General features: G+C 44.1%; 1 protein-coding gene across 2 annotated transcripts in view; it reads left to right on the top strand.

The window, feature by feature from the left end:
• Positions 1 to 26,896, top strand: part of DGKG (diacylglycerol kinase gamma) — a 210,405-nt gene that overhangs the window by 114,230 nt on the left and 69,279 nt on the right. For both annotated transcript variants that reach the window (XM_030822950.1, XM_003256600.4), the window contains one exon: positions 5,444 to 5,508. In XM_030822950.1, the coding sequence (XP_030678810.1) occupies positions 5,444 to 5,508 (65 nt within the window). The remainder of the gene's footprint in view (positions 1 to 5,443; positions 5,509 to 26,896) is intronic.

Here is a 26,896-nt window from a genome sequence, read left to right as displayed (position 1 = left end):
GAGGGAGGAAGGGAGGAAGGAAGGAAGGGAGGGAGGAAGGGAGGAAGGGAGGGAGGGAGGGAGGAAGGAAGGAAGGAAGGAAGGAAGGAAGGAAGGAAGGAAGGAAGGAAGGAAAGAAAGAAGGAAGAAAGGAAAGAAGGAAGGCCCGCTGGCTGGCTAATTAATTGTCCCTGAGGAAACACATATATACAGATTCTCCATCACTCTCAGTGGTCAAGATAATTTACCAACCTTGTAATAATCCAATCTATTCATCTTTCCAATTATGAACAACTTCACAATATCTTTCTCGTGATTTTTTTCATACACCTTTAGCTTATCCATGTTTAATATTATATTGCAGAAGAATGAGAAACCAGGGCTGTTCTCATCTCATTGGTGTGCCCTTGGCTTTCTTTCAATAAAATGTTTGCAGGGTTTGTATGCTCGCTCTTTAAAAGTTGAAAAGAGAAATTCTTGAGAAAACAAGTAACCAACACGCAACCCTAACAGAGTCCGGGGCTGACATTTGCAGAAGGTCTTGCTCCCTATTTGACTTCCCAAACTTTGTAAGAGAAGTAGGTATGTAAACCAAGGAAGTTTTACTTCCTTACGATGATCAAATAGAGGCGGACTCCGTTGGCAAAGAGAGCCCTGCCAAGGTCTTTGCCTCTTTTGAAGGACCTAGAATATCTTATGATATCAAATGTCTGTTGCTTTGTATTTATAAAGATGATGACAATGACCTCTGAGGCAGTGCCCTTGGGTGCTATGGGTAGAATTTTCTCTGATGAGTTTACTGAGACCCCTTGATGCCAACAGAACCCATTTAATAGCTGAGGGAATAAATAAGGCAGGGTCTCCTGGCCTCTCCAGGGAGTGACTGTGCCCTCATTGCTATGACAGCCCCATCCACACATCAGTTTCTCACCAGTGAGAAGCGAAGATCATTGGCCTTATCAGTCCTTCTAACCGATAATATCTACTGGCAGGAGATTTTAAACACAGTCATTCAGGATGCCACTTCCTCTGACTTCACTGGCCTGCTCCTCCCTGTTCTTTATTTTTAGATTAGCAGAAAATGTCAGGATGGCCAGGTATCAGTGACAGGAAGTTTGGGACTACAAAATAATTCCCAAGGTATGTGTAACTCTGAACTCCTCACAAGCTCTGCTTTCATGAGCCTTAACAGGACGGGTGAACAGCTAATCCCTTGATTCAGTGAAATCTATTTCTGATGCTAGGGGAGCCCAGGGGCCAAGGAGAGGCCACAGTGGTCGCACTGACCCACGCACCGTTTTCCACCTTGCAGATCGTTCCTAGGTATCACCAGACAAGCTTCCCACCATGATAGGCATCCTACACATAGGGAATTTCTCAACAAGACATAATTTTTCCCGCAGATTCTTGGATTCTGCTGGCACCAGGTTATTTGTCACCTGTGAAAGCCATGAAGATACTAATATAGTGGGACTCCCCAGAGGGACATGGACAAGAGTCTACACCCTTTTCCATTCCCCAATCTCCCATAATTTTCAGAACAACCCAAATTTCAAATAATCTGTCTTATGGTCTCCTTTCTATCTTTTTATCTCCATAAATTGCCAAAGTGACTTAGACCTGCGTTATCTAATGTAATAGCCATCAGCCACATGTGGTATGATGTGCTTGAAATGGGGCTTGTCTTAATTAAGATGTCAAGTGAGCTGTAAGTATAAAATATACGATACATTTCAAAAATGTGATATAAAAAAATTTAATGTCTCAATAATTGTTCTATTAATTCCATGTGATGATAATATTCAAGGCTTATTGGGTTAATGAAAATATATTATTAAAATTAATTTCAGGCCAGGCGTGGTGGCTCACACCTGTAATCCCAGCACTTTGGGAGGCTGAGGCGGGTGGATCACCTGAGGTCAGCAGTTTGAGACCAGCCTGGCCAACATGATGAAACCCTGTCTCTACTAAAAGTACAAAAATTAGCCGGGCATGGTGGCAGGTACCAGTAATCCCAGCTACTCGGGAGGCTGAGGCAGGAGAATCACTTGAACCCAGGAGGCAGAGCTTGCAGTGAGCTGAGATCATGCCACTGCACTCCAGCCTGGGCAACGGAGTCAGACTCCATCTCAAAAAAATAAAAAAATTTAAAAATTTTTTAAAAATTAACTTCTTTTTTTTTTTTTACTTTTTTATGTGGCTACTAGAAAATGTTAAGTTACATTTACATGTGTAGCTTACTCTATATTTCTATTGGATAGCACTGGCCTAGACATTCCAATATCTCAGAGTCCAAATGACTGATGCATGTACTTGGAAGGGGCCCAAATTTCTTTGTCCACCCATGTGCTTGGAGTTGTAGTTCAGGAAAGAGGCCCTATGTCCATACCTTCCACCATCTCTTCTTCACCCCACACCTGAAAGAAAAGACCTCAGAGAGTAAGGCTATGAGAAATACTATCATCACTTCCATGGATTTGTAATTCCCATCTCCTGCCTTCAGAACAGAAGTCTCGCTTTGCCTTAATTACCATCAAGAAAGGGTTTATGCCTTAATAACCAAGAAAGGGTTTGAACCATCGTAGCCCTGGTTTCCCAAATTTAAATGAAGTCACTACGGATTGTAAATATGCTCAGGTCATTGCCTGACATAGCAGATCCAGAGAGTGAGAGTGAAAATGAATCTCGACTCTCTTTTTAATCCCCAGGTAGAGAAACGTAGTCAGAGTCTTTACCCTCATTGCCTTTTTAAGACTTAGAAAAGGAGGTGCTCTACTCTCTCTTGCTACTTTGTGTATTTGCCAAGGGATTACATTGTCAAATTAGGGACCACGTGCTTCACTAATAATGTTTTAAAGGCTGGTCTTTGTAAAAAGCATCTTTGCAAAACCTAGTTATGGAAAAACCGAGGACAACCAGAACTGCATGGAAGGAGGGGGCCTGTACACGTATCCCAGAGAATAAAAAAGCTGGGAGTCAGCAGTATTAGGGGTAGGGGATAGTGAAGTACAAATTGTGCCAGGCAACATGTGATTGCTTTTTTCTCCCCCACCTTTTTTCTTCCTGACAGAAGAAAATTAGTGCTTCAAAGGAACAGAAGTAGATGGAATATTTTCTTGAATTTTAGAGAAGCATTTGACAAATGTCATATGAATCTTATTGAGGGTGTTCACTGAAATTTGCTCAGAGAGTGGGAGGTGGGCATAGTCTGGGAGCATGAAGTGCTGCTGCCCAGGGAAGCGGTGCAGGCTGGACAGGCCTCAGGGACAGAGGCCTCCTTGGGGTCCACACATCTCACCCATGGACCCATGGGGGTGCCTCTCCAAGACCTTAAACCCTTAATATATCTTAAACTAAAAACTAAATTGGCCAGGCACAGTGGCTCATGCCTGTAATCTCAGCCCTTTGGGAGGCCAAAGTGGGCAGGAGTTTGAGACCAGCCTGGCCAACATGGTGAAACTGTCTCTACTAAAAATACAAAAAATTAGCCAGACATGGTGGCGGACACCTGTAATCCCAGCTACTCGTGAGGCTGAAGCGGAAGAATCTCTGGAACCCGGGAGGTGAAGTTTGCAGTGAGCCAAGATTGTGCCACTGCACTCCAGCTTGGGCAACAGAGTGAGACTCTATCTCAAAAAAAAAATAATAATCAATAGCTAAAGTTTAAATTTTAAACTCTCAAAACATCATTTTAGCAAAGAATGTTTGCCAATCACAAAATAAGCCCATCTTCTCCTCTTGCCCTGCCACCTTTCAGATGTGGGCTGCTGGACTCTTGTGCCAGGTGCACCTCACCACACAGAGTTCATGCTCAAAAAGCTTCTTCATAGAACTATACCTCTTGATGCTTAAAAACACACACAGAGGCCAGGTGCAGTGGCTCACATTTGTAGTCCCAGTACTTTAGGAGGCCGAGGCGGGCAGATCACCTGAGGTTCGAGACCAGCCTGGCCAACATGGCGAAGCTCTGTCTCTACTAAAAATACAAAAATTAGCCGGATGTGATGGTGGACACCTGCAATCCCAGCTACTCAGGAGGCTGAGCCAGAAGAATTGCCTGAACCTGAGAGGCAGAGATTGCAGTGAGACGAGATCATGCCACTGCACTCCAGCCTGGGAGACAAGAGCAAAACTCCCATCTCAAAAAAAAAAATTTTTTTTAAAAACCACACCAAAATTTTCATATAAGAAATAGAATTAATATGTATTTGATGAAAATTCACTGCATGGAATTTCAGGTATCTTGTAGCTATATATTCCAGTAAATGGATTTCTATATTTTTCATTGCAAAACAAAGCTAGTCAGCTCCCTGGTTTCTGTGTCACCCCCCCATCTCCGGCTCAATTAGCCTGTTTATTTCTGAAGCCCAGCACCTGCACCCAAAGTACCAGCATGGGGCCTGAGCAGTGAAGGGGCACTACACATTCTTCTGCTGGAAAATGAGACCATTGTCGTGGGTGGAAGACCGAGTTTGAGGAGGAAAGACGAGTTCCGTTTCAGGTTTGAGGCTTAGGGTTGGCTCTAGAGATTGACACTTTGGAGCTATCATCATTCAGATGCTGGTAACAGCCACGAGAACTCACGAGATGGCCACGGTGTGGAGTAGGGGCCGCAGATAGAACCCAGGGTTAGGGAGTTGTGGTCAGGGGATGGAGAGCCCAGGAGCACAGAGCATGACAGCCATCCTAACTGTGAGTGCTGGAGGGCAAAGGGATGTGCTAATAGGAAGGCAGTGTCCACGTGATGTAGTAATGACTCTTATTGGCCTTGGAGAGAGTGCTTCTAGTGAAGTGATCAAGAAGCAGAAGCCAGAGTTTAATTTTGTTTATTATCTACTAAGCATGTTATCCAATGCCACTAATATTTCTATTGGTGTGGATGGTTAAGACTTAATATCTAATAGCATCTACCAATGTCAGGTTTCTGGTTTCGACAATACCCTATAGTTATATAAAATGTTATCACTGAGGGAAGCTGAGTGAAAGGGACCTAGGAACTCTATGCTATTTTTGTAACTTATTGTGAGTCAAAATATTCCAAAATAAAAACTATTTTAAAAAGAACTAATATGGAAAGTCATTTCCAGAGACTCGTGCTCAGCCCCAAACACAGGCTCCTGATCTCTAACTACTCACAGACTCTCAGTCTCCCCAAAGGGCAAAGGCTTTCCCCTTCACTCACCCCTGAACTATCTGTTCTCGGCGGGCCCGGGCTAGAGTGAAACAGCAAGGACTCCAGAGTCAACTGGCATAGGCTGTAAGAGTATTGGTGGTGCTAGCTCATCCCCTTGGAGGCGGTATTGAGCCTCTGTTGGCTCCACGGATGTGACCTGGAACCCCACCATGCGATAGATAGAGTCCCAGGGTTGGCATGACTCAGCGAGGGCATGCGTGCGTCCCTTCCCTCCACACTGCACTGTCATGACCACTCACCAACGATCTGCTTTGTCTCTTTCACTTTCAGGATGCTTCCATTGCACACAGATTCCATGTGATGAGAGAGAAACATCCTGAAAAATTCAACAGCAGGTAAGCTGCAGGCCCGGCTGCACTGCCACCCACCCAGTGTGGCCCTGGCGGAACAGAGGCCTTTCACCTGCTCTCTGGAAATGTTCCCAGCCAGGGCCGCCAGGGACTTGGCCTTCCTGCCACATTGCCGGAAGGAGGGTTTCCATTTCCAAGAAAAAAAAAAAAAAAATGTCAGAAACTTGGCGCAGGCTAACTGCCTGTCCTCTCCCAAAGGATCTGTGCAGAGGGCGGGGCTGGGGGGCAGGAGGTGGGTATGAAGGGCCTGCTTTTGCAGGGGAGGAGGTGGGAGGGCGTCTGCCCTTGTCTAACTGGAACCCCTGTCCTGAGTCTCTGCTGCTTCCTAGTACAGCGCCTCCAACCCCAGCCCCTCATGATTCTTTTGGGGAAGAGCAGGGAGGCGGGAAGAGACCCTAGCTTCTGTCGGTCTCAAATGGGAGGAGGTGGCAGCTCCGGGGCTTGGACCAGGAGGACCAGAAGGGCATCTCCTTTGCCTCCCCCAACAGCAGAGGGCAGCAGCAGAGAGGTACCTGCAAAGGCTGGAGACCCAGAACCCACTAAGTCCCAGCCTCAGCCTGGGCACTCTGTGAAGTCACCAAGTTAGGTTCAAAAATGAAAGGAAAGAGGAAACCAGGTCATTTGCAAGCGAAAGCAAGCCCTTCTTCCTTGTAGGAGGAAATTCGCCAGAACTGAGTTGTGACTGACATACAGCTACCCCTTTCTCCCTCCTTCCTTCTTTGTCTGTTTCTTCTCATTAGTTAATTTTCATTCTTTCTTTCTTTTCCTTTGTTGTACTATTTCAAGATGACCACTATTTCAGACACTGCTCCCACCTCAACCCTAGGTAGGTGGGGAGGAGGATGGATGATTTGGACTTTGTCTTTGAACCTGAAGGTGTTGACTTTTATTTAGCCCACAGAATTGTCTTTTTATTTATTTATTTATTTATTTATTTATTTATTTATTTTTGAGATGGAATTTCACTCTGTCACCCAGGCCAGGGTGCAGTGGCATGATCTTGTCTCACTGCAACCTCCTCCTCCCAGGTTCAAGTGATTCTCCTGCCTCAGCCTCCTGAGTAGCTGGGACTACAGGCGTGCGCCATCATGCCTGGCTAACTTTTGTATTTTTAGTAGAGGTGGGGTTTCACTATGTTGGCCAGGCTGGTCTCAAACTCCTCACCTCAAGTGACCCGTCCTCCTCAGCCTCCCAAAGTGCTGGGATTACAAGCAAGAATTGTCTTTAAAAGAGAGGTTAGAGTGTTCACTGAAGACATTCATTTAAAGCCCAGTACTCATCATTTTCAGCACTTGCCATTTTCATTCCTACTCTTTGTCCTGACCCCACAGCCTGAGAGGTCAACCAAGAAGAAGGAGGTCTTTTTAGAGGTCAGAAACTGAACACTATAGCTTCAGAAAGAGCGATCTGTGGGATCTGATAGCAGCTGAACGAACCTTTTAGGAAGTGCATCCTGCCACAGCATCTTCTTGCTCTCACACACACAGACTATACGCACCGCACACTAGGAACGCATGTACTTCCAGCCCCCGATAGTATAGTCACAAACTTACAGTTCAGGTGATCTCCTCTAACAGTCTTTTGCACTCCCAGATACACACAAACCACTTTTTTAAAAAGTCTCCTCTCAACCCATTCCTCAGACTTTTAAGGCCCTCTTTTCACACAAGTATCTGGTTTTTTTTGGTTTTTTTTGTTTTTTTTTTTTTCATGGAGTCTCGCTCTGTTGCTCAGCCTGGAGTGCAGTGGCATGATCTCAGCTCACTGCAACCTCCACCTCCTGGGTTCAAGCGATTCTTCCATCTCAGCCTCCCAAGTAGCTGGGATTACAGGCACCCACTACCACACCCGGCTGATTTTTATATTTTTAGTAGAGACAATGTTTCACCATATTGGCCAGGCTGGTTTCGAACTCCTGACCTCAAGTGATCCACCCACCTCAGGCTCCCAAAGTGCTGGGATTACAGACTTGAGCCACTGCACCCGGCCTCACACAAGTATCCTTATACGTACTCATGCACATGTGCCATATGCTTGTGAAAGCCATGGGGCTCTGTTCATTCATTCATCCATTCATTCAACAGATATTTTGAAAACATAATGCACACCAGACACTGTTCTACAGGCATTTTGGACAGACCCATGTAGGGGACTCACAGCCCGGTGCTGGAAATAGGCTGGAAAGCAGATGTGCAGAATGGTTTGTGTTAAGTGATGTGACTGGAGGTGACCTATGGGAGCAAAAACCAAGGACATGAAATGTGGCATGGAGGGTTTTTCCAATGACAGAGATGCCTGAACCAAGACACGGAAAAAGAGGAGGGCAACACAGGGAGGAGGAAGCAAATGTACAAAAAGATACGAAGGAGTGAGAGGGTACAGTACACTTGTGGAAGAGCAAGATGTTCAGTGTGATCAGTTGTATGGTCGCAGAGGAAAGAAACCAAACCTCTGTAATTCCCAGAAAGCAAGGAAGCAGAGGGAGGGAGAAATTTCTCCATATGCCAAAAATCAATAGGCAGGCCAACATATGACATAAATAGAGCAATCATCCATCACCCACATGATTAAGTACAATTAGAAAGACACATCCGTCAGAAAAAAAAAAAAAGATTGTAGTGTGCGTTTTAATGCAAAGTATGAACAACTTCACTGTGATCTGTAGAACTGTTTTCCCTTCTCCCTTCCGAGATCTCATAAACAATACTACTCTTTGAGGGTAGGTTCTCACCTCACTCTTCACCTGACTGAGGTCAAAGTAGCATGGATGACATGGTGACAGGCACACGGATTTGCACATAAACCTGCGTGCTCGCCTGACAAAGACAGGAAGGCTGAGGTAGCACCTATTTCACAAGGTCACTAAACGCTTCCTATGAAGAACTTTGCATACATACTGCTTCTACCCTGCCTATTCGCCCATGTCTAAAATACCCAGGAGTGCCCAATTTGTCCACTGAGAGGCAGGCAAGCAGCCATTTTCTTCAGGCTTCCTTATTTAGCATTGGAGATGGTTTTAAATAGGCAGGTGGTTGTTGCCATGGTTACCCCATTACACCAGCGGCTAAACTTAGGAAGGGCCGCAAGGGATAGGAAGAAAGCTTGATACCCAGGATTTGGAAATGTAAACGGTATTATCAAACAAGGCTTATTTTACTCAGCTGAACTTAGGTTCTCCAAAGAGTAGTTACTGCTTGACTGGAAGCCTTTACCATTACTGCCCAGGTTTGGACTCTCAGGGATAATCTTGAGGTTAAATCTTGGGAGTTGTCATTGCTGTGTTTTGTTCTGTTTTATTTTGTTTTCAGCAAGGGAGAGTGACTAGTCAGGGCTAGAACACTTACCAGGAAACTGGAATCATTCACATTGCTGATTCCCTTTTCTTGGCTATTCTAACAAGAATTCTTAACCTGGGATCCAAAGGCTTCAGGGATTTTGAGAACACCTTGAAATTGTACTAAGGTATTGAATGTATTTTTCTGCACAGAATGTCCATAACTATCAGAAGATTCTTAAAGGAAACTGTACTCCCAAAATGTTTAAAAGTCACAGGTCTGAGGCCTCTTTGAATCCTAAGAGGCAACAAATTATGACTCAAATGTTGGGGTTTCGGGAAATTCTTCCTCCATGGCCCCTCTCGATGGGTTGTTGCCAGGGAAGATAGTTGGTTCCAGAAAACCAAGTTATGTTCCCTGATGGAATAGTTTCATTAATGGAGCAAGAACCAGAACCGAGGAGGCAGGAATATGAGCCATGTGTGATGGGCAAAAAAGAAAAGGCCTTTAAGGGCAGAGATGGGGTTATTTTTGACCCTGTCTACCTCCTAGTTATCAATAGGCTAATTATTAATTGCTAATTGAGGAATGTTAGGGAGATTATCATCTCACTGTTGGCATAAAGAACAAAAGAGAAATTCGATTCAGCTGAGATGCTAAAGTGTTTGAAAGTGATCTGGAATAAAGAGCACATAAGACATGGCCCCTGCCTTCAAGGAAATCATCATCTAGCAAAAGAAAAGGAAAAATAGTGCTCGAATATTTTTTACAGAATTATTTTAACATACAAGGTGGTTGCGTTTCATAGGTGCTATAGTATACAGGAAGTTGTATAATGTATAAGAGCTTATTAATGGTCAGATCCCAAACATCATTTGCAAATGCATTGTTTTCTTTGTGGGGGATGTTTTTGGTCATTTTTTTTTTTTTTTTTTTTTTTTTTTTTTTTAGAAAGAGTCATTCTGTTGCCCGGGCTGGAGTGCAGTGGTGTGATCTCGGCTCACTGCAACCTTTGCCTCTCAGGTTCAGATGATTTTCCTACCACAGCCTCCTGAGTAGGTGGAATTAAAGGCACGCACCACCACGCCTGGCTAACTTTTATTTGTATTTTTAGTAGAGATGGGGTTTCACCATGTCAGCAAGCCTGGTCTTGAACTCCTGACCTCAAGTGATTTGCCTGCCTTGACCTCCCAAAGTGCTGGGATTACAGGCATGAGCCACCACTCCTGGCCAAATTGGTTGTTTTAGGTGTAGCAATAGTGTTAAAGGGGAAACTAACTAAGAACTGTTATCATTTTTTTAGCTGCTCCTAGCAATATTGTTAAAGGGAAACCTGACTAAGAACTGTTAACATTTTTTTAGCTCCTCCTAGATGCCAAGTGGTGAATTAGGGTCTTTAAATACACTAAATTATTTAAATCACAAAACAACCTTACAAGGTAAATATTAGCATTCCCATTTACAGATAAAGGAACTGACGCCAGAAGAAACGAAGTCAACTAACAAAAGTCATGTATTTTTTAGGCATTGGGGCTCATTTAATTTCTGACCTAGCTCTTCACTCCAGAGTTTAAGCTCTGTTTGCTGCAACTGCTGTCTCCCATGGATTTCACTGAGCAAGCACTGATGTATACCAGACACTCTGATAAGTACTTTATACATCATCCCACTCATTGCTCACAATAACATGCAAGGGTAAGTGCTACTGTCCCCATTTTAGAAATGAAGGAACTGAGGCTAAGGAGGATGAAGCTATCATTGGCATCATCTGCCTTTATGGATTGTCTCTGTGGGAAAATGCCTGCTGAGTTCCAAAGGGGAAGAAAACAGGTACACCATCCAGTCATATCCTGTATGGTGTGAGTATTCTCCCTGTTTCCATGTCCACAGCAAGGAGCAGGACTGGCTATATGATCTGTGTGGCCCAGTGCAAAATTAAAAATGTGAGGCCCCTTCCTCAAAAATGGGACAGCAAAGCATTGAACTAAGCACTGAGCCCTCTTAAGTGTGGGGCCCTGGGATCTACATCTCACACCTATAAGGTGGCCCTGGCAAGGAGAGAGGAATTAATAAAAAGAAGACACATTTGCCAGTAGCCACAGAGTAGGGTGTTTGCAATAAAGTCAAAAGAATGGAGGAAAGAGAGTTTCAACTTAGGGAGAAGGAAAGGCACTCTCAGTCCCACAAACAGGCAGCAGTCAGTACTAGCAGAGGAGCCAAGAATCCCATCAAAGTCTTCCAGATAGCCAAAAACCAGCCCACCATGAAGTTTCCAGAGTAAGTCTCCATGAAGGGTTTTGCATATGAAATCTATATATAAAAGCCACCTAATTCTAATGTCACTGTCAGTGAGTGTCTAGAAAGAGAAGTCTAACTGTGGAATGTTTTCATTGTTGGTTAGAAACTCAGAGTACTTGAGGAATGTGTTATTCTAAACCTGTTGAGTGTATCCACTTGACTATGTCTCTTAGCAGTTGAGGCTGAAGCAAGTTATTTCCTGTTAGGCCCTTCAAAGGGACCGAAGCAGTGCTTCATTCCTACTAGAAGCGACCACCTTTCTCAAAAGCCCTTGACTAATTAACAGGTTCTGAAATATTAGCTTTTTGGGAGCAGGTCCCATGGAGTCACTGATGAGGGGCTCCCCAGGAGCCCTAATATAGCTTGAGTTTTTAAGAGGTTGGAAATATACCTTATAAATAACTAAGCACTTAGTAACTATTTATAGAAGAAGGCAGCAGGGTATAGAGTAAGTTGGCATCAAAACTTGGCTTTGCCACTTATTAGCTATGTGACCTTGGGCAAGTTAATCTTCTTAATCCTTTGCTGCCTCTTTTGAAAATCTTGCAATGTTGCTATAAGTATTTAGTGACATAATACCTAAGTTCATAGTACACAGTAGGTTCGCGATAAACATTTGTTGTTGAATATCATTGAATAACAAGCATTGCCTTAAATTGACGATAAAGTATTGACAATAAAAGCGTTGTTTTTAATGGAGTGGCAAATGGGATTCAGTTATCATAGAATCAATGCTCCATTGACATGGCCTTTAATCTGAAAAGTTGGAGGACAACCAAAAGTTGGAGGAGACCCTAGCAGTGATGCATTGAATCTGCCCAAATCCTTCTCCTGGGGGTGGGAATATGGCACCACTTCGGTTGGTTTGGATTCTACAGGACAGAAGCTCTAGAGGAAATCCCCTTCACTGGCTCCATGGAGGTCGGAGAGGCAGAGGTTGGGGATCTGAACACTAGAGATTCGAAGTCCAGTGCCAAGTCCAGGCTAGCAGGATCAAGGGAGGGGGTCACAGACCCCAGGTGAAATGGTATCAGGAGGAGCAGGGCAGAAGTGAGTAAAGGAGAGTGGCAGGACAGATTCCATGTGCTCCCTGGGTGCTTCTGGCTTACTAGCAGGGGTCATGGACTGCATGGCAGGTAGGCAAGTGGCCCTGTGGTCAGATGCTGGGGATGTGACTACCCCTCCCTCACGGATACTTCTTTCCCCTCACCCACCACGTACCTCTCCCCAACCCTGACCTCAGATAAAGACAGAGATGTTCTGTGAGGAACAAAATAGAAACCGACAAAGCTCAAGTCACACAGTTCTGAAAATGAAAGGAAGGGCTTCCTCTCTTGAATACCTGCGGTATGCTCTGCCGTCACAAGCATAAAATATATCACAATTTACATAAGATTTTCTTCTTATATCTAAAAATGAAACCCTTCTAAGTTATTCTTTCCTGGCGTCCTGTGAGGTAGCCCACTATTACAACCCAGATGTGTGACTTTCTCAAGGCATAAAGGTTCAACAGCAGCAAATATAGCAAAGTTAAAAATCCTTGCCATCAAAGTCTTCACTCTGTGCCCTGAATTGGGCTTTGCCTGTCTTCATCTAATATTTGGCACCTCAAAAGAGACCTGCTGTAGGTAGCCAGAGGTCCAGACTGTCTACACCTGCTTCCCTCAATATAGGAAACTATTTTTCTTAAATATCTGGGATTCAGAAAAGCCCCAAATGAAATTAATTGCGGCATTTTCTGTGTTTTTTTCTTATTCCTGTAGGTATTTATAAAGAAATGCAAACCTTATGTTTTGTGCTCAAGAACCTTTGATTTTCAAGTCAATTCTGACAGAGCAACTGACTTAATTACTTGAATGTTTATATCCTAAGCCACAAAAATGTTTTGTCCCCCACCCTCCCCACCTCTCTTTGGGAGAGATGCAGAGAGTAAAATGAATGAAATATGGGTTCATGTTTTTTTCACCAGGTGCTCATCAATACACAACTGCAGAAGTCCAGGGTTTTTTGTTGTTGTTGTTGTTGTTGGATTGTTTATAGTTAACTCTTGATTATTCACAGAAACAAGGGAGCAACCACATGGATCATCTAAAGTGGTGGATGATCAAAGATTTTGGGAGTCTGTTATTAATATTTGTATGCAGTTCTCTCTGCCCTAACATTCACAGTATTTTAAATAAATGATGAAATCACATTGACTCTTAACAATCCTTTCATTTTCCTCCTGGGTCCCTAGTCCGCATGGGAACAGACAGCACAACCTCTCAGACTGTTACACAGCAGCAGCCTGTGGCGTCTCAAGCCTCCCTACAAGGTTACCCACTGGCCAGAACCGTTTCTTTCTGTAGCTTAATGGGCTTTTTCTTCTAGCCCCTGCCAGGCTAGAACAGGAAAGGTCTTATTCATGTCAACAAAGAGTAGAATCAGTTTGTGATCATATCAGAAAGAACTTGAAAGCACGCTGTGTTTTCAAGACTATAGGCCAGATAATCCCAAAGTTATCGGTATTTACTGACTGATTGATTTCTAGAAATATTTCCATCAAAGAGCTCAAGATGTAATATGTAATCAGTTCACAAGAGTTGAGGTTAGCATGATAACCTTATGGAAGAAAATCAAAGCACACAAATTCAAAGTAAGGTAGGAACTGGCTGGATCCTAACGTGAGTGTTGACAGTCTGGATGCTTTCCAGAAGGGAGAGGTTGAGAAGGTGCTGGAACTTTCGATGTCTTCAAACAAAAGTCTGAATCTGGAATTGTTTCACCCAAAGAAGAGAAGCCTTAGAGAGAAGTGATCATTGGCCTCAAATATTTAAAAGGCTTTTCATATAAAGCAGGAATTGTGTTATTTTGCACAATAAATCAATGAAAAGGTGACTGGAATGTAAGACTGGGTTAAGCCCCAAATAGGACATCAATTCTACCGGTCAGAGCCATCCTCAAGTGCAGTGAGCTATTGGAGAAGGTGATGAGTTTTCCTATTTTATGTTCAAGCCCATGCTGGCAATGATTTTGGAAGCAAGTGCCCAATAGGAAAGGTCCATTATCAGACAACCTGGATTCAAATCCTGGAGTTCTCATTAACCACTATGTGTGACCTTGACCAAGTTACTCTCCCTAAACCTCAGTCTGCTCACCTGTAAAATTGGGGTATAATATTATATGAATTTCCTGTTGTTGCTGTCATGAACTGCCACAAACTTAGTGGCTTAAAACAATGCTACTGGCCAGGCATGGTGGCTCACGCCTGTAATCCCAGCACTTTGGGAGGCCGAGGCGGGCAGATCATGAGGTCAGGAGATCAAGACCATCCTGGCTAATGTGGTGAAACCCCGTCTCTACTAAAAATACAAAAATAAAATTAGCCGGGCATGGTGGTGGGCGCCCATAGTCCCAGCTACTTGGGAGGCTGAGGCAGGAGAATGGTGTGAACCCAGGAGGCGGAGCTTGCAGTGAGCCGAGATGGCACCACTGTACTCCACCCTGGGTGACAGAGCGAGACTCCGTCTCAAAAAAACAACAACAACAACAACAACAAAAAGAGCACTACTGTATTACAGTTCTGGAGGTTGGAAGTCTGAAATAGGTGTCACCAGGCTAAAATCAAGGTACCATCAGGGCTACATTCCTTTCTGGAGAGTCTAGGGGAAAAGCTGTTTCCTTGCCTTTTCCAGGCATCACCACTCTTTGGCTCCTGGCCCCCTCCCACTGTTGAAGCCAGCAGTGGCCAGTCGAGTCCTTCTCATATGACATCCCTCTGACATTCTTTCTCCTGCCTCCCTCTTCTACTTATGAGAACTCTGATTGCACTGAACCCACCTAGAAAATTCAGGATCCTCTCCCCATCTCAAGGTCAATTGACTGGCAACTTAAACTCTATCTGCAACCTTAATTCCCCCTTTGCCCCTTTGCCACGTAACCTAACATGCTCACAGGCTCTGGGGATCAGAACATGGACATCTTCAGGGCATTGTTCCGCCTACTAACCTCAAAGGCTTATTTCGAGGATCTATTGGAACAATGCATTTAAAGTGTCTATTACAGAGTCGGGCACATCAGTGGTAGCTATTATGATTGTTATTAATATTCTTATTACAAAGACAGATCCTACATCAGATAATAATCATGTTAGATGATTCAGAAGCCCTTAAAACTCTGAATTTTGGTGATTCTCTAATATAGGCAGATAAATATCTATTTAATATTAAATAGGGTGTGAGTCATCAATGTAGAAATATATGGAATTATTTTTCTCATCATTTATCTTGTTTAAAAGTTTTCCAATAAAATATCAATACATTTATCATGTAATTTAATAATACATCACACAGTGTTATTATATAGCACATTGCAATATCATTATAAATAATTTGGGAAGTTCAGAAAAGTTAAAGAAAAAAAACCAATCACTCATAGTCCCATCATGGAGAAACACGATATTGCCATTTTGGTGCATTACAGCAGTTAACTTGATATATATACCTTAAACTATTTGTGATAATGTGTTTTTATAAGCTATACACACCATTTTTAAACTAATTTTTCTTTATATAAGTCATTCAGGCTCGTTGTAAAAAAAATCATATTTTGCATCCCCTCCTCCAAGAAATAAACACTCAGTGCTATAACATATTTTCTTTCAGCATTTTAATTGCACAATTTTATTGACTTGAGATCATGCTGTAGACACTAGTTTAAAACATTATTAACATAGTAGCATTTATAGGTTATGAAGGGAAGATGATAGAAAGGAGCTGAATGGAGTGAGTTCACCTGCCGTAGGAGTTTCATTGGCCTTTTCCAATTAAAAAGTCCCAATGCTTTTGTTCAGTCATTGAGTGTTTTAAAGACACCATTACCCAAGTCCCTTCACAATTGAAATAACTATTTCGTATGTTATGCAGCTCTACTATTGCGCAGGGTAAATGAAAAATATTTTGTCCTTTCAACACGATTCTGGGTCCTGTCCATAGTTTTGCTGTATCTCAAAAGAACCAGTTTGTGTTTTATTTGACCACCAGAGATAGCAAGAGTTGCCGTCTGAACTATGCAGTAGTATCATTTTTGTTTTTATTTTTGTTTTTTTGAGACGGAGTCTCACTCTGTCACCCAGGCTGGAGTCAGTGGCGCAATCTCGGCTCACTGACATGGCTGCCTTCAGGGTTCAAGCAATTCTCCTGCCTCAGCCTCCTGAGTAGCTGGGATTACAGGTGCGCACCACCATGCCCAGCTGATTTTTTTGTATTTTTAGTAGAGAGCGGGTTTCACCATGTTGGCCAGGCTGGTCTCAAACTCCTGACCTCAGTTGATTCAACCACCTAGGCTTCCCAAAATGCTGGGATTACAGGTGTGAGCCACCACACCTGGCCTAGTATAGTTTTTAAAGCGTGAATAACCATGAGTTCATTTATTAAAGTGTTTAGAAATGTGGTTTTCCCAATGTAATCAGTCCTGCTCCAACCCATACCAACAATAGTAGCCATCATTTATTGAGAGCTTTCAAGAATCTCATGTACATTATTTTTAACTGGCACAACTCACCAAGTGTAAGTATTATTGATCCATTTTACAGATGAGAAAAGTGAGGCTCATAGAGATGATGCAACTTGCTCAAGACCATACTAGTTACTAGAGAAGCTATGATTCACACCTAGGCCTGTCCACTCCACATCTCCTCTTAGCCTGCTACAATTCCCTGCCTCTCCATGTGCCCAGTTCTGTGCCCCATGACCAAAGATGCACCCAAAAAAAGGCTAGAAAAGAGCCACAGGTATGATTAAAGGACCCATGAGAAAACCACAAGTCATCCAAAATCACTTTCCCTGCAGAGAAACAGAGAATGTACTGGGAGTGGGCCTCAAGTGTGTGAAGGATTCACAACAGGAAATAGTGACTGCACCTCCTTCCTCTTCATCTCGGTTCAGGAAAGAATGAGAGAGGGAAAAAATGTGCTCTAAAAGTAAAGAATTGTCTTTTGGATGGGAGCAAGAATCTTCTGGCCTGGAGACATATTAAAGACTGAAATGAGTTATTGAGAGTAGTTTTGGAATCTCTTGCAAAGGCTTCCAAAAACAGAGAGTTGCATTCATCTGGGATGATAAACACACCAACTTCTCTGAGCCCAGCGGTGTACTCATCGCACCCACCAGGTCCCCACCCAGATGGGAGCTTTCTGTCTCCACTCCACAACTGACCAGGCTGCACAGTTTAATTGTGCAATTTTATTTACTTGTGAGACCGCTTGCCTCCTGTGCTCCTCGCTTCCCAATTGGTCTCCAAGATGTCCCATCCTCAGGATTTCCTCAGCCACCCTCTGGCCCATCTCGATGCCCTTCCCACTCAGGCCCACCCTGCCTGGTGCTGCCCGTTTGTCTCCCTGGGACACGTTTGTGGTCCTGTTGCTGCTGCACAAGCACCTACTTCCACCACCCCCATCCCACGTTACATCCCATGCTTGCATTTAGCGCCCTTTATAACATTCTCCTCTTCAAACACCAGCCTCACCTTCCTGTTTGCTTGCTCTGTTACTCTCACCTTCCCCACACAGCTGCTCTCATGCCCTCAATCCCTCAACCTAGATGACATCTCCTCTTGTGACCTAGTCATCACTTATTTCAAAATGCAGCACAGAATATTCTGAACCAGCCTACTTGATCAATCCATTTGGTACTCCACTTTCTCTTAGACTCCATCTCCAATGTTTTGTTGTTGTTTGTTTGTTTGTTTGTTTGTTTGTTTTTGAGACAGAGTCTCGCTCTGTTGCCCAGGCTGGAGTGTAGTGGCGTGATCTTGGCTCACTGCAGCCTCCACCTCCTGGGTTCAAGCAATGCTCCTGCGTCAGCCTCCCAAATAGCTGGGACTACAGGCGCCCGCCACCACACCTGGCTAATTTTTTTATTTTTAGTAGAGACGGGATTTTACCATGTTGGCCAGGATGGTCTTGATCTCCTGACCTCGTGATCCACCCACCTCGGCCTCCCAAAGTGCGGGGATTACAGGCGTGAGCCGCTGTGCCCGGCCCATCTCCAATGTTTTTGACACATTCTGCCCCACTTTGCTGCGCCCTCTTTGTCTTCTATAATTCATTGTTTAGGATGCTAAACTACTGTTATGTCTCCAAGTTGTTCATAAGCTTTCTCACTCGGAGAGGAGTGAGACTCTCTTCGGGATCCACTGAACTAAATCCAGAAGGGTGATGCTGAGCATGTTTCTTCATTCAGTCAAAACGCGTTGAGCATCTATTTGTATTAGCATCATGCTAGGTCTGAGAGGAACGATGGAGCACCACAGCCCCTGCTTTTCAGGAGTTCGTGGGTGTAGCTGGGAAGATGAGCACATACAGAAGTTAATACCAACAGTATCAGTGTCCTGGGCTGCCATAACAAAGCACCACAGCCGGGTGGTTTAGAACAGCAGGAATGTATTCGCTCATAGCTCTAAAAGCTGCATGTCTGGCCTGGCGTGGTGGCTCACGCCTGTAATCCCAGCACTTTGAGAGGCAGAGGCAGGCAGATCACTTGAGATCAGGTGTTCAAGACCAGCCTGGCCAACATGGTGAAACCCCGTCTCTACTAAAAATACAAAAATTAGCCGGGCATGGTGGCGGGTGGGCACCTGTAATCCCAGCTACTCGGGAAGCTGAGGCATGAGAATCACTTGAACCCGGGAGGCGGAGGTTGCAGTGAGCCAAGATTGGGCCACTGCACTTCAGCCTGGGTGACAGAATGAGACTCTGTCAAAAAAAAAAAAAAAAAAAGCTACAAGTCTGAAAGATGTTAGTTAGCAGGGTTGATTCCTTCACCAGGCTCTGAGAGAGAATGATTTTCTGTGCCTCTCTCCTTGCTTCTAGAGGTTGCCGGCAGTCTGACATCCTTAGCTTGTAGATGTATCAATCGTACCAATCTTTGCCTCCATCATCACACAGCCTTCTCCCTCTGTCTCTGTGTCTCTCTTCAAATTTCCTTCTTCTTATAAGGACGTCAGTCATTGGATTGGACCCACCCTAATCCGGTATAACCTCATTTTAACTTGATTACATCTGCAAAGACCCTATTTCCAAATAAGGTCACATTTACAGGTACAGAGAGTGAGGACTTCAGCATATCATTTTTGGGGGGACACAATTCAGCCCACAGCATCAGTCTTCCCCCAAACCTTCACACAAGAAGGAAATACAATGTAATATGGTAGCTTTGTTTCCACAAAGGGACGTGAACAATGAGGGTGTTGTGAGAGAGTAGGATGAAACTTCCGCGGGAAGGTAACATTTGCGTGAGAGCTGGAGAGAGAAATGGAAATTCGCCAAGGAGAGAAGCAACCGGGAACATGCTAGGAGGAGGGAAGCAGTGTGGGAAAAGGGCTGAAGTGTGAGAGGACACTGGACATAAGCAGAGAGGCCGGAGGTTCCCGGGTGGAGTGAAAAGGTGGGGGGAGCAGTTGCAGCAGATCTCACTGGTCTGCACCAGAGTTTGCATCTTATCCTAGGAGCGGGTGAGTGGACAGTGAGGGTATCCATCAGGAAGTGCTTTTTGAACAGATTAATGAAGGAATGGCTTACCTTTCAAAGTATTTCTGGAACAAAAACTTCAGGGCTCCTAGAAACATTGGGACTTTAAAATACTGAATCTTTCTGAAGTATTAGAATAATACAGACAGAGTGTTAGTCAGAAAGACCCAGAAAAGAGGCAATCCCCGGGGGGAGACAGAAGGAAGAGGGGCATCAGGAGAGAGATGAAGGAGCCAGTTCTGCTGCCCTGGAGGAGTCAGTGTACATCAGGGCTGGAAAAACTATGGAAACCAACAACAGAGCTTTCTTATAAACCCTGAGCTTTAAAGCATGCTATTTAGTTGTGAAGTAGAAATCCATATTGAAAAAAAGAATCCGCGCGTCATTCTCTCTTCCTCACCACCACAATTTCAGATGCCTTCAGGGAGAGGGCAACTTAGGTGGCTTTTAAACGTAATTTAACATGTCTCTTTGTTTGTTTTTAGCTCCGGAAAAAATAATGTTAGAGTTTATTGGCCTTCTATTGTACTTTACTAATTAAAACTTCAGAAAATTGTTGCCCTTTTGCATAAGGGTATTTTGGTGATACAACAGAGTCCGTATCTGTATTTAGAGCTGATGCGATTAGCATATTCAGTCCTCCATATTTTCTTTAGACTTTTCATAATTGCATGCATTTTATTATGAAGAAATTGAAAAACAAGGCGAAAAGGTAATAGATGTTCTCAAAAAAGATTCAAGTGACTAATTTTAACTCCCCATTTAAATCAACATTTACTAAAAAAAAGTTGTAATGCACTTATTATTGGGCCAAAAGAAATTTCAAAAGCAAGCTTTCACTGTACTTATCAGGAAACGCAGTAACTCTCTTCTGTGAAATAAGTAAATTATTTCACAGAAACCCTGAACAAATGGCTTTACAACTCTGTTATGCCAGGTCGTGTCACCCTCATGTGAAATACAGACACAAATTCCTGAGTTTCATTGCATTCAACATCAAAAGAACTGAGTTTCAGCCCTTACTCTGCCTCTTACTTACTGTGTGCCATTGGGAAAATTACTCACTTCTCTGATTCCTAATGTTCTGATGTGTAAAATGGAAATTACAACTGCCTGACAAGGTGCCTGTGAGAATTAGAGTAGATAAATCGATGGATTTGAAGTTTATCAGGTATTGGTATGATGCTATTGGTTACTACAAGGATTTTTAAGGAGAACATGCAGCAGTATGTGAGAATCCACTGTAGAATCTCTAATTTAAATGCATGCTGTCATGATTCCTATCTGTAATAGTAACTTACAGACTCCTAGCTTTGGGTAGGACTTTAGATTTCAACCCCCTTCTCAGCGTAAGCCTCCCCTCTATAAACGCTCCTCCGAAGGGGGGTCATCAAATCTCTACTTTGAAGACTGTAGATCTCTATTATGAAGACTGTAGGAGTGTTTAAATTTGAAGGGGTTAGGAGGTGCTTACCACTTCACATTTTACTAAGAAGGCATTTTCCCAATCTTCTAATGCTCTTCAATGAAAGAGGGGCTCTTCTCACTTCAAGAATGTACTTATACCCTCAAATTACTAACACAGCAGGGACTTACGTAATTGCTGAATATTCATGTTTATTGAACCTACACTTAGATTGAAATTCTTCACTGTCTAGTAACAAGATGTTTTCTATTCTGTTAAATGGAGTGTCCCTTTAATCCTGAAAGTGGGCCTTTTGGAGAGCATTCCAAACTGCCAATCAAGCCAAGTACTCTACCTTGCCTTTGAACTCAATAAGCTGAAAGTGGGTCCGTAATCTCCAGTTTTGGGTTACCATCGAGTAAGAGGGAGTGAGAAAGTCCTGGGTAAATGAAAACCACAAACTGTTGATCTCAGTGAAACTTTTATTGGAGCTCTCAACACAGAGTGTTGTAATTAGTCAGGTTCCCCCTTTCCTCTTCTGTACCACCTTGCCCCTGAACTTGGGTCGGGAGAGGGGGAGTGGCTGCTCATAATCACGGTTTCTGTAGGTATATGCAGGGTTGGGATGGAGATAATGCCACAGGATGCCCTCGGATTTGAGCTGATGTTCTGGTTCATGCTTTGTACTTATTTCCCCCTCTGGCCCTGTCTCCACAACTGATAAAAACTGCACTAAAGAAAAATGAAACGGTTAACAGCCGATGGGTTCGAAAAGAAGAAATTTGAAGGATTGGATAATCTACTTACTAAAGAATTTGTCCCTTAATAATCAAGACTTGGTGGTATAATCTTAAAATTCACAATAATCATGGTTTGTACAAAATGGTGAGTTCAGGGAAAAGGTAAATGTGAGCTTAGGCTACTTTTCTAATAGTTAGAGTCAAGTTCATTTCTCAGTGTTCCATGATCGTGGAATAGTTGATCTATCTACCAGGTTGTGCCCTAACTTCCAAACACAGAGCAACTGCAATATTATTTCCCAGAAGAGGTAGATTTGGATGATATTTTATTTCTGTGCATGTGATCTTTGCAAATGCCAATATGATTCATCTCTCACCCTGCTGCAGCTGGTCAGCCCTTGAAATCAGACATGTATTAGGACTCATGACCAAAGACACCAGCAGCTCAGACAGCAAGGATCTGAGGAAGAAAGTAGCGGAGACACTTTTGAAGCATCTTCCAGGAAATTCCCAGGGGAAAACTACAGACGTCTATATGAGGGGTCACAAATCCAAACGCGTGCAGAGGCAGGCAGTTCATGTAAATGAGAGAAGTGGGTAGATGTGAGGCTCTAGGGAGTGGTGAGAACTCTAGCCTGAGTGCTGTGTAAAGGGAGAAGCCAGTTCTCAGTGGCCGTCGATTGTTGCCAGGTTGGAAAGCAATCCTGTATTAACAGATCTGATTTCTCAAGAGAAGCTGGGCTTCAGGTGTGTATGTAAAATTTTCCAATTTTAAACACCACTGTGCAAGCCAAATAAACACATTGCCAGGTCCCATAAGAGCCTTGGCCCTCCAACTTGTCATGTTGATGCCCAGGAAATACAACCTTAGGGTTGTGATGGGGGCCAATTATTTATTTTTCTTGCTTGACCTTGGTCACAAATTATTGGTGCTATAAATGTGAACTGATCTCCTGCCAAAGGAGAGAATGAATGGGCTTGAGGAGAATTTTAAAGCATTATTCCTAGATGTCATTAAAAAAAATGATTCAGGGCCAGGCGCAATGGCTCATGCCTGTAATCCCTGCACTTTGGGAAGCTGAGAAGGGAGAAATTGTTTCAGCCCAGGATTTTGGAGCTTCAGGGAACTATTAATATAATCGTACCACTTGCACTCCGGCCTGGGCAATGAAGTGAGACCCTGTCTCAAAAAAAATAAGTAAATAAAATACATTTAAAAAAAAGAAAGAAATGATTCAGAAAGAAAAGGGACTCAGGAGGACAAAGAGAACATAAAGAAAAGTCACTCTGATTAATAAATAGATATGGAAATAAAGAGGAAATGCCCAATTCCTGTATGGAGAAAAAATTAAAAGTGTAGTCTCTGCACAAGGAGAATAAATTTGGACCTTCTGGAGAAGGGAGACAGAGCAGCTAACAGACTTATCATGAGGTTCAACTCCTCATGAACCTGCAGAGGTAGCTACCCAGATTGTCTTCTTCCAGCACGTATTAATGTAGCATTGGTTAAAATGCCTTCCACAGGATGTTAAAAGAAAATTCACAAGATTTGGTGGGGGGGGGGGGGTGTCAATCATTGAATACACTTGGAAAATTGAGTTAAACATAATTCTTTTCTGTTTGATATTGTGGAGCTTTCAATGTAGATTCTAACCTGCTGAGATCACGCAAAAGCAAGGGAAAGTATTTCATTTCCCAAATTTACCTGACCACAGAATCCTCTTACCCCAGAGCCTCTTGAGACCAATATTTTGCTGAATTCATTGGTGAAAGCCCCTGCATTCGAGTGCACATACTCATATAATTTACAGACTCTTTCTCCTGTCTGCCTGCGGGCATGGTGGCAAATGACACATTTGGAAGAATCCTGGTTAGTATCTCTAGTGACCTTTGATGTCTTGGGTAGGAAGCTAAGGGACACGGGCAAAGGCAATGCTTTAGTCTCTTCCTCAGCCATGAGTCATAATTTTAGAAGAAACAGGCACATATGGGGAACACAGAGCTGCTCTGTAGCTGATCTGAGAACGCCTGTTCTTCTGGACCATGGATTTTGATGCTGGAATGAGAGGACCCTGGCAAGGAATTGGGAGCTTATCACATAAACCAAGAGGAATATTTTTGGCCAGATACTTGAAGACCAAACAGAAGAGCTTTAAAATGAGATTTAAGTAGGATAAAGTAGAGTGTTCAAATTAAACCCTAAAATCACAGCCCACAGAAGGGCAGCAGGTGCAAGCTACAAATAAGAGGCGTGGCTAAGCTGGTGCCAAGCAGCTCTCCCAAGGAACTGGCAGGGAGGACCACTGGGGCCACACCTACAGCTGGGACAAGTTTGCCAACCGCACAGTGAGAGGGGCAAACTGAATGATTCGTATTCCTTAGGGGAGAGGAGCACGACCTTAGAGATGGCAGACAGAGACATGAGTCTGCAGTCTCATGTGGGGCAGGACACACAGCCGCACCACCAGGCCAGGTGAGGATGACAAGTTCACATAAATTGCAGTCTCTGAAATGGGTGGCAGGGATGTATACACAAGAATAAGAAGTCACAAACGTCAGAGTGGAAGCAAAGTAGAGAGCATATGGATGAGATTTTCAAAAGGATGAAATAGAAAGGATTTTGCTGGCAGGGCCTACCACAGTCTTCTCAGGCAGAGCGAGGCTCTGGCTCATGCTTTCCTATTTAAGATTTTTTAAACTGGCACAGGAAGAATATGGAATAGGGAAGAGAAGGGGGGTATTTATCCAGGCATCTGCCCTATCGAGTGCATTTTTGACTTGCCTTGCTAACAATTTCATGATGGGAAAGGTAAGGGAAACAAGGAGGGAGCGACTTACCGTGGACTTAATTCTAGACAAGATGCCTCTAACCAGCCGATGGTGGGGAAGGCACAGGAAACGTAGGCAGAAATAACCAGACCATCCTGGAGTTTTATGATTGCAAAAGGAAGACACAGGAGGCATACTTCAGTGTGTGCTCTCTGCTACTCTTTCCACTTCTGCTGCTTCTCACTCTCCCTCTGGCATCTCCATTCCCCTCCTAAGTAGAACTCCAGCCCAGACTTCAGGGTCACCGCCAGGGATGTAGGGTAGAGGAGTCTCCAGGTTTCTTTCCCAGGAAGTTGAGGAAAGCAAAGATCCCCAATCCCAATTCAGCAGAAAAGATGTGCTCCCTGTACTTTAAGTTGGAACTCAGAATCATGAGGCCACAAAGCCAGTTTTATATACAACAACGGAGTTCTACTGTGCCTTTATTGGAATATATATATATATATATATGTAGTACATATACACATGTGTGTGTATTCTTTTGTTTGTTTGTTTTCCTGAGACAGAGTCTCACTCTGTCACCCAGGCTGGAGTGCAGTGGCAACCTCCGCCTCCCGGGTTCAAGCAATTCTCCTGCCTCAGCCTCCCAAGCAACTCAGATTACATGTGCCCGCCACCACACCTGGCTAATTTTTGTATTTTTAGTAGAGACGGGGTGTCACTGTATTGGCCAGGCTGGTCTTGAACTCCCAGACCTCATGATCCACCCGCCTCGGCCTCCCAAAGTGCTGGGATTACAGGCGTGAGCCACCATGCCCGGCCTAATTTTTGTATTTTTAGTAGAGACAGGGTGTCACCATGTTGGCCAGGCTGGTCTCAAACTCCTGACCTCAAGTGATCCGCCCACCTCGGTCTCCCAAAGTGCTGGGATTACAGGCGTGAGCCACCGTGCCCGACCATGTGTGTGTATTCTTAATCAATATTCCCAGCAACCCCTGCAAGGTAGGTCATGTCGTGTCAATTCAAAAATAAAGAAACTAAGAGACAGACTAAATGATTTACCCAAGGCCACATGTCAAGTAAATGACTGAACTGTGGCTTGAACCCAGGCCTTTCTGCCTTCCCACCAGAACTCCTTCAGCTCCAGTAAGCTCTCTCTAAAATGAGACATTGTAGTTTGGGTACCTAACGGGTTAATTGGCTCTTGTGGGTTAGCCTGGGAACCCAACCTCAACATAACATTGTTTCTATGGGGAAATGTGCTCAGAGTGACAAACAACTGGCTTAACCAAGGAACTTTTGTAACCCGACCTATCACAAAGCAGGCACTGCCTCGTGTTCAGAAAGACTGGCTGGGGAGCGAGAGGGGAGAACAGGATCAGCCAGCCTGCATCCCCTCAGACTCTGCGATCCCATTCCAGTCTAGCTGTAGGTTTGCCAAGGAACAACCATCTCACACATCTACAAATAGCCACCATAGTACCTACTGCAGGGGGTAGACATGAGGATCAAAAGAGCAGGACCCTTGGGTGCGTAAAGCAGCCAGTGCAGTCAGACCCACGGTCAACATTTATGAAGTGGGAAGTGAGATTCCTCTCAACAGCTGGGGGCCGGCAGAGCTCAGCTGGCTCCCTCAGGACCCACCTGGCGGTCACGGTAGTGTGAGGGTGTGGACCTGCTTCCAGGGTTTGCCTCTGCTCCTCCAGACAGTTCCACATTTTAGTCTTGGTTGATCAGGACCCAGGAAGTCACCTTCCACAGCGAGAGGCTCAGCTCCAGCAGGGCAGCCACCTTCCGTAAGCCTTCAAGGCTCAGGTTCTAACATGAGGCCTCGCCCACCTGCGTCTTCGCTGTCCCCACCACCTTCAGATGCCGGTTCCCAGGGCTGATGGATGTGTGAATGCTGGAAAGCGCAGCTGAGGAATCACCACAGAACCTCAGGAGTGAGCATTCCTGTCCGTCTTTTCCCCGTCCGTCCAGGCAGGGATTTCTTTTTGTCCCAGTATTTGACTTTGCTCTCCGATAACTGCCAAGAGCAAGCTTATTCCATGCCCTCCACCCTCTGCCAAATCAGCCTGAAGGGGATTTTCTTTCCATGAATAACTCTTCAAAGGGAGAAAGGATTGCTAAGAAGCAGCCAAACTGTGAGGGTTTTTTCTTTCTTTCCTTTTTCTTTTTGGATGAGGGAAAGGAGCTATTTTCTCTTGACAAGGACAGATACTAACTGGAAAAACACCCTAGAGACCCAGGCCATCAGGAAAGGAAAACCCTGACAACATGGTCCTGGCCTTGCCTGCCCCTCAGCATTCTCCCCTGAGGGCCACCCCCAAAGTGGTGCCTTTCACAGCACGGTGGCCATTCTCCAGTCAGGCTGCTGGGC

This window comes from Nomascus leucogenys, chromosome 11, assembly GCF_006542625.1.
Source record: "Nomascus leucogenys isolate Asia chromosome 11, Asia_NLE_v1, whole genome shotgun sequence".
Lineage (NCBI taxonomy): Eukaryota > Metazoa > Chordata > Mammalia > Primates > Hylobatidae > Nomascus > Nomascus leucogenys.
The sequence above is the reverse complement of the archived record's forward strand: the minus strand, read 5'-3'. Positions and strand labels throughout refer to the sequence as shown.